Source organism: Eublepharis macularius, chromosome 15 (assembly GCF_028583425.1).
Source record: "Eublepharis macularius isolate TG4126 chromosome 15, MPM_Emac_v1.0, whole genome shotgun sequence".
NCBI classification, from domain to species: Eukaryota; Metazoa; Chordata; class Lepidosauria; order Squamata; family Eublepharidae; genus Eublepharis; species Eublepharis macularius.
The window spans coordinates 45458663-45474882 of NC_072804.1; the positions used below are offsets into that span (position 1 = coordinate 45458663).

Consider the following 16220-nt stretch of genomic DNA (forward strand, 5'->3'; position numbering starts at 1 on the left):
AAACTTCCCATACCTCTCAATTTCTTCCAAGCTGGAGTTAGTTCCATTCTTGGAGCTTAGCTAGGGGGAAAGGGGGCTAAAAGCGGCTGCCTGGGGGACATTTGTAGGGGGAAATTGGAAGGTGGGGTGTGTGTTAAGTAACCCCTACCACTGACTTTCTCTTAATACAGCACAAAAACATTATGGTTCTAATGAAGAGTTGGGCCTCTTGTCTTTGCCTTATGCTGTTCTAAGAACTCAGGATATCTAGTTCCTTCCTGGAACAGTTTCTCCTACAAAGGGACTGTTTCTCCATAGCTCAGTTCCACCAATTCGCTTTCCATATCCCCACATTTCCACTCTCAAGATTTGCCTCCTCTGAAGTCTTCTGTGGAGTCACTCATATAGGACCTCTGGAGACATTTTGCAATGATACTAGCCTCCATCTCAGGCGAGTAAACGTTTCCAAATTAATTGGGCGAAAACATTCTCCATCTGCCCGTGCTGAGACCTGACGTGTAAACTAACGTGCCATCCACTAATCCATTCTCAAGCAGTTCAAAACACTTCCCCGTAGAGGAGAATTGAATTTGCATTGACCCAAATCCATGCCCAGTGTCCCTCCTTCAGGAAGCTATGAGTCAGCCTTTCAATATACCTGTATGTGCTACCTTGACAGGTTGGGGACTCCCAGCTATATAAACTGTGCAGGCTGGGTGTTGAGATAGTCAGGTGCTCACGGCAGGTAAGTGTGAACTCTTTGATTGCTACCTATCCAATTAGCGTGTGATGGAATGGAAAGTTCTAAGCTTTTGTTTTATCATTGTGCCATCCCATTAAAGAATGACAAATTATCATATGAGTTTTAATGGATGACATCTACATCAATATAGCAGATGAATAAAAACAGAAGATTGGGATTCTGGCTACGTTGTCAATTTCCACCAATTCCCCCTTCCCACTGCAGACCCCCCCCCATGTTATTCCTTAAGGCCCCCTTTCTTGAAGGAGTGGCATTTTGAAGATCTTTGGGTTGCAGTCGGAGGGTGGAAGTAGGAAAATTCCATTCTGCCACTGGAAAATTTGGATTCAACCCGATAGTTTTGAAGAAGAAAAATAACTTAATTTTTCTGACGATGCCAGCACGTGTTACAGTAAGCCACCCCTTAGGAAAAAAAACATTTTAGATTAAAAGATGCATAAACTGCTGCTTACATAACATTCTGTGGGTCTCCTGCATATGATTGGTTTGCCAGTCGCCAACCACATAGGCCAGAACTCAAGATCTCTCTTAATCTAGTGACTGTCTTGAGAACGTTGGTAAGAAGCTGGAGCGGAACATTAGAAATAAATAGTATGACTGAATCAACAATGTGAAAGAATGAAAAGCTCACCAGTGTTTAGATTGCTCTTTTTCCCCTCCCTCCAAAATATGTAATTTATGACCAAATCTATTTGAATGAATGAAGGGGAGTGTTTCTTGATTGGATTATTATGCTATCAAGTTCAGACAGGTATTTGCTGATGGGTTAATTGAAATATCTGGGACTACAAAAATATTATTTGTTGCATAGAACACGTTTAAATATGGAACTGGGGGTATGATTCATTAATGATAGCTATGATGGACCTCTGTAGACTGTCCCTGAGGGTCAATTCAGATGTTACCTTTTCTAATCTAGAGCTTTCTCCCGGCATACAAACTGGGTTCTTTTTCATTGAAGTACGCATACCCAATTTCCGATACGTGCATTTCTAGTCAAAACCTAAGTTTAAACTTTACATAGGACTGAATACCGTGCAGGATTCATCTGCTGCACTCAGCAAAGTCCAGCCTTGCTGCACCACTTTGCACATGCCCAGAGGGAATTGCTAAAGCCATGTAGGAGTCAGCATAAAAACAGAATCAGTCATCAGTCAATACGTTCTCCACCTTAATCCATGCTCTTGTCTTGTTTCGTAGCCATGGGGGTGAGAATGCTGCTGCTGCTAGGCGTCGGAGTGGCCCTGATGGGTGGTGAGTAATAAACTGGATGTGGTATAAGGCCTACAGATACGAGGAATTGGGAGAACCTTATGGGCAACTCACAAGCAGGTAGATGCCCAGGCAATAACGGCAGTGGACTGGGATTTTGTCATTGAGGAACTCCACAAGAAAAATGGTAGCTAATGCTTCTATTGTAGTGGTGTTGGATTATGATTTGGGAGACCTGGGTTTGAAACTCTTCTGTGCCACAGAAGCTTGCTGAAAGACCTTGGGCCTAGGGTTGCCAAACTCCAGGTGGGGCCTGGAGATTTCCTGGACTTACAACAGATCTCCAGATGAAAGAGATCAGTTCTGGAGAAAATGGCTGGCTTGGAGGGCGGTCTGTATGGCATTATACCTCACTGAGGTCTCTCCCCTCTCCAAACCCCTTCCTTCCCAGACTTCACCCCCATATCTTCAGGAATTTCCTAACCTGGAGTTAGCAACCCCACCTATGCACCTGGGAATTAAAGTTCCATCCAGGAACCCTCAACTTATGCATCCCTGAATTGGCCCTTGAGATGGATCCAGGAATAATGGATCATGTACTCAAGTCCTTAGGGAGAACCTAAAGTAGGACTTTTCTCTCCAGGGACTATTCTAAGCTCCCTTCCACCACCAATGAATAACTGATGCACACACCCCTTCCAAACCCTGAGCAAACACATTGGAACTTTTTTTTAACAGAAAGGAAGGAAGGAAAAGTGACAGAGAAAAGGAAAGAGAAAGGGAGGGACAGAGAGAGAAATAAAAGGAAGGAAGAAAATGATGGAATAAGAAAGAAAACAAAGTATTTCATTATATCTTCTTTTATACATTTTTCCCTACTCTGGTCCTTATTAAGCCTCATATGCCCAGTGGCACAAAGTTCCAATTGCACACATTCCCCTCTCCCCAATATATCTACCTTCTTGACTGACGTGCAACCTGTCCTTCCTAGCTTGTCACCTCAGGGAAGAATAAGCTAAGTGCCAGAGATGGAGTTTTCCAAGCCCCTCCAACACTGAGGTGTGTGTGTATGTGAGCGTGAACATACAGTGCCATAGCCAGGAGGGGGCCAGTACCTACTCTCCTTTGCCTGAAGCTTTGGTTTGCCCTTCATAACACTAATTCCAATTTTTTTAAACAAAAATTGTGACATGACAGCTTCTATCATGGGTAGACATGGGCATGAACAGCATTACAAACAGAAAAAATCCACAAACAGCCCTATCTGCTGTTTGCAAACAAGCTGTTCGTGAGGCCCCATCCTAAATGAACTGGTGGTCGTAGAAAGGCTCATTCGTTGCCTTGGCAACCGTTCATCAAGCCAGACAGTCTGACGCCTGTAATCAATCCCCTTTGCAACCGGGAGGCAGGGACTGAACTCTGTCTGAACTCCTTCTGCTTTTCCTTCTGGCTTTAACCCTTCAAAGTACTTCCAGCAGAGAGTCCCGTTTTTGCCACCGTGAAGAGAAAATGACAGCCAACGGGGAGACCCATGGATCATTACTTTCCCGGAGTGCAATCTCTCTGAAACATGGGGTGTCTGCAGAGGACAGTGAGGACTATGTCCCCTGCAAATTTGGTGGGTATTGGACATTGGGAAGGTCAGTTGGTATCCCCTCAAAGTAGCTGCCAGCAGACACTGCTGTTTTTGCCAGGACAGGGCCCTTTAAACTATCAGCTGGCAGGCAGCAGGGGGGAATCCAGCTAGCCTCACCCTCCAGTGGGAAGCTAAGAGCCCCGACAGGGGAATCCCCCCTGCCGCCTGCCAGCTGAGAGTTTAAAAGGATCTTTAAAGGGCCAGGTAAGTGGGTTTGAGGGTAGGAGGGGGCCAAGTGGGGGTGGTTGGGGGTGGAGGTGGTTCTGGCCCCCACGAACAATGAATATGTCAGGGAACAGTTCATGTTCGTCCATGTTCATTGTTCGTTGTTCGTGGATGGCAACGAACAACAAACAGGGTGTTCGCCCCCCCCCATTCATGCCCATGACTAATCATGGGTAGACTGGGCCACTAACATGGACCAGGGGCAAGCTGAGCTCTAGCCAGTATCACTTGGGTAGGATCTAACTTATAATAATGATCATCATAAACTTTCCTTTTTCTTTATACCCTACTTTTCTCTCCAAATTGGATCCTAAGCAGCATACAACGCCATTCTCTTCTTGCTTTCCCCCCTTCACATCCACCTTGCAAGGCAGGTGTCCGGGGTCAGGGGCTCCGCCCCCGGACTCACCGGGAGCAGAGGGCAGGAGGCAGCCAGGAGACAGCAACCCAGCTGCTCCAACGGACACCCAGGTCCAGAACCTGCCAGCAACAGAGAGGGAAAGAGGCACCCAAGCCTCAGAGGGTCAGGTGGAAGCCAGCTATCCTCACTCTCCAGTGGGAAGCTAAGAGCCCCAACAGGGAAAGTAAGGATAGTCAGGAGGGGACCAGGGCAGAGGGAGAAGGCACAAGAGATATGGACAACCAGCCATCAGCCATCCAAACAGCAACCTTACCGGCAGGGGAAGAAAAGCAGCAGAAGCAGCACAGGGCCACACCCCAACCTGCAAACAGGGAGGAAGGGAATAATAGGGACCAGCTGAGGTTGCTGGAAGCTTTGAGCAGGGGAGGCTTAGCAGCTAGCCAAGAGAGCACAGCTGTAGCTGCCCAAAGCAGCCAGACTAGCTACCCCAGGTGCAGCTGCTTGAGGCAGCCAAGGCCAAGGCTAGAGGGCAAATGAGGGGTGTGGCTGGCAGATGGAGCCAGGAATGAGGGAAAGGATATAAGGGAACTCCACCCACAGAGTGTCCAGCAGGAGCAAAAACAGAGGGTGCAGCAACACAGTATGACATTGCAATGGCACTTCTGACTGTGCCCAGAAGTGATGTCATGACAATCTAGGAATCCCCCAATTTCTATGGCAAAAATTATAGAGATTTGGAAAATTCCTAGAGCATTGTGATGTCACTTACAGGTACAACTAGAACTAATTTCACCGCTCATTTTTGCTCCTACTGGAGTGAAGAGAAGTGGCAGGGGCCAGGAGCTGAGGGCAAGTGAGCAATTTGATAAGCCTAAAAACAAGAACATTACATCCAGTCAATCATCATCAACAACCATGAAAGGAAGGTTAAAAACAGTGTAAAACAAAAGCAGCAAAACAAATATGTACCAACTACGGTGTGGCCTGTAACATTCTGTGTGCACAAAGATTATGCATATATTTCTGCTGTGACATTCCCCTCTTTGTGGTCCAGCTGGTTGGCCCTCTGTCATCTTGCCCTGATCTCCACAGACTCTTCAGGCCTCAGAATGGGAAGAAGAGGGGGTTGTGCCAACTGCTTCCTTCTTCTTCCCGGGATTTCTGCTCTCCCAGCCTCAAAGCAGGGTCCCTCCCCTTCTTCCCCAGCCTATTGTGGAACCTGCCTTGTATGGTGTGTGTAAACCCTACCCTTCACCCAAATCAACCAATCACCCTGTCCTGCTGGCTGCTCCCTGGACAACCATGCCTGCTAGTGGGGAGGGTTTGGTCTTCCCAACCTTCCGCTCTCATGGTTGACTGCCCACCCTGCCACTCACTGGTTTCCCTCTGGCTACCCCTAGAGGTTGGCTAAACTGGTCTGACCGCCCTTCTGGCTAGGCCCCTCCTCTCCTGCCCTGCTATTTCTGGGAGATTGCTGCTGCTGCTGGTGGCCTTGGTTGATGATGTCAATGCGCTCTGAGCCACCATCGCCACATTCTCCCTCTTCCAGTTGGGATCCTGTAACTACTAGAGGTGCCAGGGTATGCCCATTTCAGTGCTGTCTTGGCTGCCACTGTCTCTGGCTACCACTCTCTCCTCTTCTCAGCCAGGCTTCTGGGGCTATGGGACATGATACAGCAGCAAGTCAAGGGCGGGGCTGCTGCTGGACATCTGTAGTTCTATTGGAGTAGGCTCTGAGAGATTTGAGTGTTCTTCCAGGTGAAGCTCTTCTTCATCAATAGCCTCACAAAAAAAATATTTCAGTTTCTCTGAGTGCACCTCGCCCATTGTATTAATTCCCCCCATCTCCCATTCCTTCTAGGCCTCCATGCTGTAGCCCCCTATGGCAGGGAGTTCATCACAGCCTTCATGGCAAACTACAAGTTGGACCATCCCGGGGCTCAATTCCAGCTCTTCATCTCTGGCTACTCCTCCTCCACCAAAGTCAGTGTCTTAGTCTACAAATCCCAATTCCGGAGCAACTTTGTCCTCACTGGGGGTCAAACACAAGTTGTGAAGATCCCACCTTATGTTGAAATGTCCGGCACTGCTAAATCCTGCAACACCATCTTAGTGCGAGCCGATCAAGACATTTCTGTGTTGGCCTTCAACTCCAAGGAGAATACCGCTGACACAAACGTGGTCTATCCTGTACACAGCCTGGGCACAGAATATTACATCCTCACACCTGCTGGAGATGGAGCCGGGTTATATAAGGAGTTCTCCATCATTGCATGGCGTGATCCCGTTCAAGTGGAGATCAATCTCAAGGGAAGTGTGAGATTTCAGGAGCGCATCTACCAAGCAGGGACCAAGCTGACCGTTTCCCTTTTACCCTATGAAGCTGTCCAGTTCCAAAGCAGGCAGGATCTCTCTGGCACACGCATCCGGTCACCACAACCAGTGGCAGTGCTGAGCGGCCACAGCTGCGCCCGTCAGAACACCAAGTGCAACCATGTCGTGGAACAGTTACTGCCTGTGGCTAGCTGGGGTCGGGCCTTCTTGGTCCCCCCGCTCTCCTTCCAGATGAAGTATGACATTGCATATATTGTTGCCTCCCAGACCACTCTCGTCACGTACTTCTCTGGTGGGGCCCATAAGAACCAGCTTCTCATGGCTGGGACAGTTTTTCAGCTGGAAGTCAAACAGCTGAGTCCCCTCTACATCTCAGCCAGTGCTGGCATACAAGTCTTTTTCTTCTGCACTGGCGGTTCTCGTAAAGGGGTAGCGTTTGACCCCTTCCTCCTCAGCATCCCAGATATATCCAGTTATTGCACCTCCTACTCCCTCAGGAGCCAGAAGGGCTTTGAGAATTATGTCCTTGTAATTGCCAAGAAGGCAGCTGCTGCGGGGATCACCATGGAAGGACGACCGTTGAGTAGAGTTTCTTGGAAACAATTTCCAGGATCAGAATATGTGTGGGGTGAATACAGCCTGGGGAAAGAAGTGAGCCAGTATACCATGGGCCACCCCAACACTGCCTTTGGACTGCTGAGTTTTGGCATTGCCCATCAAAACGGTTATGGGGCAGTTGCCCTCTGTCAAAGTGGTGAGTAATGATTTGGAACGGTCCTTTCGTTGTTCTTCAGATGAATTCTTTGTGACCGGGCGGTTTCCTGTTCCCCTTTGGGCTCTGTGCAAGATACAAGTCATGATCTAGAACCCTGCCAAGGACATGGGCCCAGCCTCATTAGACCACCTTCTCAATAATTCCATCAGAATGTCCATGATTAACGAGGAAAGCCCCTTGAAGTTTGCAAGCTATGTGCCAAGTCAGGATTACAAAAGAGGCAATCCTAGCGCTGCTCCTCCGTTTTGGAATTCTCTTTTTCTGAAGATTCATTGAAGGCTTGAGAATTATATGAGGGCGATTTAATGGTTGTAATTGCAGGTTTATGATTCTCACAATCCCTGGATCAAACCTCCCTTTAGCCCTGAATTGCCTAAATGTCTTACAGATAACCACACTCTTCGATCCTCCATTCTACATTGGCAGTATGGGGAAAGCAATACCCACCTGCTCTGCAGGGTTCTTAAGTTCATTTGAGTATATTTTCATCCAAAACCACAGCTTCTTGGAGCTCTCGCAGCCCCACCCACCTCACAGGGTGATGGTTGTGAGGATAATGACAACACACTTTGTAAACCACTCTGAGTGGGTGTTAAGGTGTCCTGAAGGGTGGTATATAAATTGTATGTTGTTGTTATCAGTTTCTGCTCCATTCTGTTCCTTACTCGTCCACTAACCCCTTTCTTTGCCTTTTCTTGCCAGCTTATCAACCTCCACCCAAACCATCCTGCAGTTCCACACAATGCCGGAAGAAGGAAGCCTGCCAGATAATCAATGACCACCCAGTTTGTGTAGCACAGTCCAGTGCCACCTGCTGGGCCCTGGGCGACCCTCATTACCAGACTTTTGACAAGCGAAACTACGACTTCATGGGTACCTGTACCTACACCATGGCCAAGACCTGTGGGTCAGATACAACCCTCCCATCTTTTCACATCACGGCTAAAAATGAAAACCGGGGCAGCCAGACCGTCTCCTATGTTGGATTTGTGACAGTCCAGGTCTATGGGCATCTCATAATGGTGGCCAGAAATGAATATGGCCTAGTCAGGGTAAGGGATACTTTCTTTTCTCTTGTCTAAGCCAGTGCTGAATCAAATCCTAAACAGTTTCTTGTCACATTGTAATAGCCAAGAATAACATTCTTTTTGTACCTTTGATTTCTTCATGCATGATCATTTTGAATGAATGGCTCTGTAAGTAGGGTTCCATGATTAGTAGGTTATAATGTCATAGACAGGGCTGGATGTAGGGTTGCCAGTGCCCAGGGCAACCCAAGTCTGGCCCCCTGCATGTGTGCGCAGCGTGCTCATGCTCCCGGCGCTGTGTGATGACATCACTTCCATGACGTCATCACGCAGGGTGGTGCGCCCTGCCCACGTGGCAAGCCGGCTGCCTTGGCACGCCGCGGAGCTGGCGGTGGCAGTGCGGGAGGCTGCCTGTGCCATTTGCCTGCTCCGCTGAGGGGGCGGCCGGCTTGCCGCGTGGGCAGAACGCTGATGGGACAGCAGGCTTGCTGAGCACCCCATGCCCTCAGGGCAGGCGAATGGCACGGGCGGGCTCCCAGCCCTCTGCTCAGCTGCCCGCGCGCTCCCAGTGGCTGGCAGCTGCGCTCAGCACCCCCTCTTTGATGGCACTGGGGGCAGACTTCTCCCCCTGCCCGCCCATCGATCCGACCCTGGTCATAGAGTCCACTCTTGAAAACTCCCTCCTGGAGAACTGATCTCTGTTGTCAGGAAACAAGCTGTAATTTTGGATGATCTCCAGGTCCCACCTGGAGAGTGGCAGCCCTAACCGTCCTGTTCCACAATAAGGGGTTGGACCCTTTTGGGGGGCCCATACCAGCGTTATGATTTTATGAATGTTTGTTTCTAAAATTGGGCCATTTTTGATGTGCCTCTAACGATAACTTTTACAATCTCAGGTGAACCACCAGCGTTCCCGGCTGCCCATCTCCCTCCACGATGGGAAACTGCGTCTCTATCAGAGCGGGAGGTCAGTAGTGATGGAGACTGACTTCTCACTAAAAGTCTCCTATGACTGGAACACCTACCTGGTGGTGAAGATCTCCAGCAGCTTTTTCGAGAATGTTTGCGGCTTGTGCGGTAACTACAACGAGGACCCTGCCGACGACTTCAAAACAGCAAGCGGATCCTTGGCCCCCAGCCCTGTGGAGTTTGGGCAAAGCTGGAAGGTGGAAGATGGTGACAGGCAGTGCCGGGATGACTGCCACGGAGAATGCAAGAAGGTGACCTTGGAGGTGCTCATCAGATACAAAGCTGAGCTTTTCTGCGGCTGGATCAGCAAAAAAGAGGGTGGCCCGTTCAGCCAGTGCCACTCAGTCATCGATCCGCAGATCTTTGTGTACAACTGTGCCTATGACCTCTACATCTACGAGGGCTACAGAGAGGCTTTGTGCCAAGCACTGAAGAGCTACGCAGATGCCTGCCAGAGAGAAGGTGTTGTCTTATCTGACTGGAGGACACTCACTGGCTGCAGTGAGTAGAATTAATTGCTCAGGGTTATAATGAGTATGCTGCAATGTCATGCTATGAAACTTTTCAGTAGAGTAGAATTAATAAAGCAAACAAAAACAATGTTCCATAGCTTTTTAATTAAAGACAGACAGCTTGAAAACACAGGATCTTTCCCAGGTCAGATGTCTGGTTTTCACTGGTTACGTGGTTGGGCTGCAAATCAGCACTCTGCTAGTCAGAATCCCACTACTGCCATGAGCTTAGCAGGTGGTCTTGGGTAAGCTGCTCCTCTCAGTCCCAACTCCCCAGCAATATTGTGGAGAATGGGCTGGGACCAGCATATCTGCAGGATTTCCTCTCCCCATATGTGCACTGGAGGTGGCTTCAATTAGCAGACAAACTGTTGCTGGTGGTCCCTGGCCCCCTGGCTTGCCTGGCATTGTCTAGAACTAGGACTTTCTCTGTCCTGGCACCAGCCTGGTGGAACTTTCTGTCTATTGGGGCCCCAGGTCCAGTGTGATTTATTACCTTTTCATTGGGTCTGCAAGACAGAGATGTTCTGCCAGGCATATGGGTGAGGCTGGGGCAGGGTTGAGCCTTCTGGCCAGTCTCCTGTTGTGTGTGTATGTGTGTGTGTGGGGGTAATGTAACCCCTCACTCTAGTTTTCATTGATCTGTCCACTGGTTTCATCTGGTCACCCCTCCACCCTGTGGGATGTGTAGGTGGGGTTAGAAGAATTGCTGCCATTTAGGATGGTGTTTCATTGAATTGAATTATTGTATTCATGTTTTTATTGTTGCTTTTAATAATTGTTGTTATCTGCCCTGAGCCTATTGGTGGGGAGGGAGGAATATAAACGGAATCCATCTATCCATCAGATAATAGTAACATTGACTTTGTTCAGCACTCTGAGAGCGGAACTAATCTGTCTAGAAGAGCAGTGTATAAGCACAACTGTTATTGTTGTTATTGCTTTTATGATGATTTTGGTCTCCGCAATCTCAAGTACAATGTACTTCTATGAGGCACTCCCTCTTGTGCTTCCTGTCCCATCATCAGTGCTGGAAGCAGCTGATGGAAACATTTGTAGAAGCATGTCCTGCCCCAAGAGGTTAAGCAAGGAAGACCACAATGTCTCTATGATCCTCTTATTTTTAACTTTTCACAGCTCTGTCCTGTCCTGAGAACAGTCTCTACAAGGTCTGTGGCTCTGCATGTCCTGCCACCTGCAACGACCAAGCCGCTCCCACCAGCTGCTCTTCATTGCCATGCATGGAGACCTGCCAGTGCAAGGAGGGCTTCGTGTTGGATGCTGGGAAATGCATCCCTCGGGCTGCCTGTGGGTGTGTTTTCGAAGGAAAGCTCTTCGCCCCCAATGAGCAGTTCTGGGGCGACGGCTCATGCACAAGGCGTTGCATCTGTGACCCGCAAACCAAGCAAGTGACATGCCAGACAGCGAATTGCAAGAGTGGAGAACAGTGCAGAGTTGAAAACGGTATCCAGAACTGCTACCCAACCAGCTACAGCACATGCACTGCCATTGGCTACTCCCACTATCACACCTTTGATGGCCAGAGTTTTAACTTCCAGGGCACCTGTCTCTACCAGTTTGCGGGACTGAGCAAGAAGAACCAGGAGTTGGTAGATTTCCAGGTGCTGGTCCAGAACTCACGCCAAGGTGGATTTTCACTGTCCCTCAACAAAGTGGTCAAGGTTCAAGTCTATGGGATGGAGATTACCCTCAGTTGGGCTTATCGGGGAAGGATCATGGTGAGTCTAAGCCCACCAATCTACAAGTGCTATTCTTCAATAATGTCCAAATGAGTGAGGCTGGTACATGGAAATATCTGCCCAGGCTGTGAAATGTCTTTGGTTGTACCTTATCTAATTTACGGGCAGTGGCTTCTCAAATGCTCACTCTTACCACCTCTCCAGTATGCCCATGCTTCTAAAGAACTGCATGTGGGAAGAGTGGTAAGTCATAGGAGTGGTTAATATAGCACCCTGAACAGATACTGGAGGGCTAGTTTGAGAAGAAATAGGTAACAAGCCTCTCTCTTACCATGCTTTCTCACCGGTGCATAGTAAGTACAGTTCCCGCAGTCTTTGCACCCTTCACATTCTCTTCTGCTCCGGCATATCAGTTAGAAAGTGCAGGGGAAAAGCTTTGGAGGGATTTCTCCCACGGTTTTGAAAGCTTCCCTCTGATTGCTACAGTGAGGCATTCACTATGCTTGGCTTCCCTAAGTGTTTTTTCACACATCCCAATATGCTCAAGATCTCAGGCAGAGATTCCACTCTTCTCTCTTCATACTCAACCTAAACATCCTGTTATAATAGCAACAAAAACAACAACATTCTATTTATATACCACTCTTCAAGACAACTTAACATCCACTCAGAGTGGTTTACAAAGTGTGTTGCTATCATCCTCATGACAATCACCCTGTGAGGTGGGTGGGGCTGAGAGAGCTGTGAGTGACCCACGGTCACCCAGGTGGCTTCAAGTGGAGGAGCGGGGAATCAAACCCAGTTCTCCAGACTAGAGTCCCACTGCTCTTAACCACTACACCAAACTACTAGTCACGTGATGGCTTTACCAGAACCATATTCCTCTAATTTGCTAAACCAATCACATATTTGCACGATGTAGCATTTCTCTAACTTCTCAGCCCTGGGGACTACTTTCACTTTCTGCTAAGACAAGGAAAAAACCTTCTCTCAGCCTCCCTTGCCTGCATGCCTGTACCAGGTCTAGGCTGGATCATGCTCAATGCAGCTGACTATTTTGAATCAATGCCATACAGGCGCATGTAGGTCTGTTTCCATTGAGGAACAAGGTAGATCAACTCTTAGGGCTGAAATGAGTTAGTGGGGACAGTACCAAGTCAATTCTCCATTTTTCTAATTTGCTGACAAAAGGTCATATTTACGATCTCATAATTCTCTCTCCACCCTCAGCAGTTATGGGCACCATTGGAACTAGAAGGAGTCAGGATAAAAGGAGTCAAAATACTGAATTTGACAACTGAATTCTGAACGTTCTTACCTGATAATTTCATTCCGCTGCCCTCCCAAAAAAGTTCTCAAAGTTAAATTTCAAAAGTAAATCTTGCTTTCTCTCTGTGCTTGTAGGTAAATGGCGTGCTGACTCATCTACCCTACAGGATGGGCTTGGAGCAAATATCCATCAACAGAAAGGGTTGGAATATGGTGATCCAAACGAATTTTGATGTCACCGTCACCTTTGACTGGCAAAGCCACCTCACAGTCACCGTTCCCAGATCCTACGCAGGGGCTCTCAGCGGTCTCTGTGGCAACTTCAATGGTGACAAACAAGATGACTTGACCTCCAGGGACAGTGGGGAAGCTTTGCCTACAACAGCGTTGGGTCAGCAGCACTGGAGGGTGGCAGAATCCCTAGGATGCGGAGAAGCAAGCCTAAAGGTGTGTCCAGACTTGGAAGCCATTGCCCAGCGCCAGCGAGGCATCCGTGCAGAATGCGGACTCCTTGTGGACAAGAGTGGCCCATTTAGGGAGTGCCATGGCAAAATCGACCCCGAGGTGTTTTTCCTTGACTGTGTCTATGACTTCTGTATGTTCAAAGGTCAACAGGCTGTGTTGGGCCAAGTCATCACTGCCTATGCCATGGCCTGTCAGACCATTCAGGTCACCATCTATATTTGGAGGATCCACATCTTTTGGAGTGAGTATGCTTCCATTCTGCTTTTGGGAGAAGTGCAACACTGAGATGTTTGAAAGGGTTTGGATTGTTTCTGGTACAAGAAGTGTTGTTTTGGGCTGGAAGAGGCTCTCCTGGTCCCAAAGAGGGAAGTTCTTTCTCATTACTGAGACCCTTTTAATTGGAGATGCCAGGAACCGAACCTAGGACCTTCTGCATGCAAAGCAGATGCTCTACCACTGAGCCACGGGCCATCCTAGGCTGTATGGTATTGCTCAGTCCTCTGTTCCTGGCAGTTCATTCCACAGCATGGAAAAGATAGAGGCTGAAGAGGAACCTGAAGGCTGAGAGCTGGCATCCAATAAACCATCATGTTTGTATCCCGGCCTTGCCCCATAGAGTTCAAGATCTTTTATATAGATGTGTCTCATTTTTGTGTGTTCCTTACACCAATCTTAATAAGGTAGTTTGGGAGGGAAGGTGACATGGTGTAGCCCAATCTCGTCAGTTCTCGGAAGCTAAGCAGGGTCAGTGCTTGGATGGGCAACCACCAAAGAAGATTCTGCAGAGGAAGGCAATGGCAAACCACCTCTGCTTCTCACTGGCTTGAAAGCCCCTTGCTGGGGTCACCATAATAATAACATTCGATTTATATACCGCTCTTAAGGACAACTTAATGCCCACTCAGAGCGGTTTACAAAGTATGTTATTATTATCCTCACAACAAACACCCTGTGAGGTGGGTGGGGCTGAGAGAGCTCTAGAGAACTGTGACTGACCCAAGGTCACCCAGATGGCTTCAAGTGGAGGAGTGGGGAATCAAACCCGGCTCTCCAGATTAGAGTCCCATGCTCTTAACCACTACACCAAACTGACTCTCGATAGCGACTTGATGACATGTATGCATACATGTTAAACAAATCGTAATAAATTAGTTTAGGCTGAGCATGAGCAGGGACTTGAAGCCCAGAACCAGTTGGAAAACAGGACAAAGAACTTCATGTACTGAAAGGGGTCTTTCCACGTGCTTCCTACGTTTACAGTTTACTGCTCCTAGAGAATCCCCAGGCTACTCTGCTAGTTCTTTTAAATGACTGCATGTGAATCAGAAATGGCGACTGCAAGGATTTTGCATTCAAGAACCATGGATTCTGAAAGACAACATGTACCATATGAGGAACCCTACTGTTTCCCCATGTTCAGTTTTGTTCGAAGTTGGTGGGCAGGATCTAAACCAAGTAAACAAAACATGAGTGGTAGAAAATGCATTTTTCTCTTCTCGTTCCAGAGCCGGTCTGCCCCCAAAACAGCCACTACGAGCTCTGTGCCAGAGGCTGTCAACAGACCTGCGGCAGCCTCTACTCACCCCTTCCCTGTTCCGCACACTGCACAGAAGGCTGTGTCTGTGACAAAGGCTTTGTGCTGAGCGGTGACCGTTGCGTCCCCATGTCTGAATGTGGCTGCGTGTATCAGGACCGGTACTACTCAGCTGGGCAGACCTTTCATCCAACCCAGAAGTGCAATCTGCAATGTGTGTGCCAGGCCGGTGGGGTCGTCACCTGTAAGGAATTCTCCTGTGGCCCAAATGAACAGTGCAGGCTGGTTGATGGCATCCAGAAATGCCACTCAATGGGTTCAGCCTCTTGCCTGGCCACTGGCGATCCTCATTATATCACCTTCGACAAAGTGCATTTCAACTTCCAGGGCACTTGCACTTACATTCTTGCTAAGACCCGTATCACTGACAAGACACACTTGACACCCTTCACTGTCAAAGAGGAGAATGAAGCCTGGGGCAGTGGGAAAGTCTCTGTCACAAAGATGATCTCGGTGGAGGTCTACGATACTACACTTACCCTGCTGCAGAACAAAAAGGGGCTGGTCAAGGTAGGTTTCTTCATGTTCCTGGATCATGCAACGTTTGGAAGCTATCTTCCATCGGAGATCCGTCAGAATGTGGATCCTGCAAATAGATTATGGAAAAGGAGGCTGAAAAGTTTTGAGCACATTTTTCGATGGTTGGTTGTTCAAAGCTATGTTTAGTGTGTCCTACTTGAATCCGAACCATGGGCAGAAACTCATTATTTGCCCCAGGGCCCTGCTTTTCTTTCTTTCTTTCTTTCTTTCTTTCTTTCTTTCTTTCTTTCTTTCTTTCTTTCTTTCTTTCTTTCTTTCTTTCTTTCTTTCTTTCTTTCTTTCTTTCTTTCTTTCTTTCTTTTTCTTTCTTTCTTTCTTTCTTTCTTTCTTTCTTTCTTTCTTTCTTTCTTTCTTTCTTCTCCTTCCTTCCTTCCTTCCTTCCTTCCTTCCTTCCTTCCTTCCCAAACAGGGCCCCCAAAGCAACAAACATTTAAGTATTAAAACATCTGAACATTAAAATAACATTTAAAATAATATATGAAATAATTCATATGAACACATACAAACACAACACCAGAACCATAGAGGAGGGTCAATAAGAAATGCCAAAAGAAACAAAAACATCTTCTCTTGCTGGCAGAAGACACCAAGAGAAGGGGACAAGTGAATCTCCCTGGGGAGGGAATTCCAAATTTTTTGGAAGCGTTTTATCAGTTTTGCTCCCAGATCAGAAATATGATTAACCCAAGTTGTATGCTGCTAGAATTTCATTTCTGAAATAAAAAAAAAACATGGAAGCCAGTTTGGGGTTCTCAACACAGTAGGAGTAAACTGTTCAGAGCAGTGGGACTCACTCTGACCTGCGTAAGCTGCGTGCAGCTCTTTTGCATGTCACCTGTGACTTGTCTAATTTTGGGT

General features: G+C 47.8%; 1 protein-coding gene across 1 annotated transcript in view; it reads left to right on the forward strand.

The window, feature by feature from the left end:
• Nucleotides 1-1946: 1946 nt before the first annotated feature.
• LOC129342859 (IgGFc-binding protein-like) overlaps nt 1947-16220 on the forward strand; it is a 41349-nt gene continuing 27075 nt past the window's right edge. Inside the window, exons 1-7 of the mRNA XM_054998807.1 lie at nt 1947-1996; nt 6038-7264; nt 7988-8337; nt 9210-9783; nt 10932-11533; nt 12899-13469; nt 14734-15332. Of these exons, the coding sequence (XP_054854782.1) occupies nt 1957-1996; nt 6038-7264; nt 7988-8337; nt 9210-9783; nt 10932-11533; nt 12899-13469; nt 14734-15332 (3963 nt within the window). The 5' untranslated portion in view covers nt 1947-1956. The remainder of the gene's footprint in view (nt 1997-6037; nt 7265-7987; nt 8338-9209; nt 9784-10931; nt 11534-12898; nt 13470-14733; nt 15333-16220) is intronic.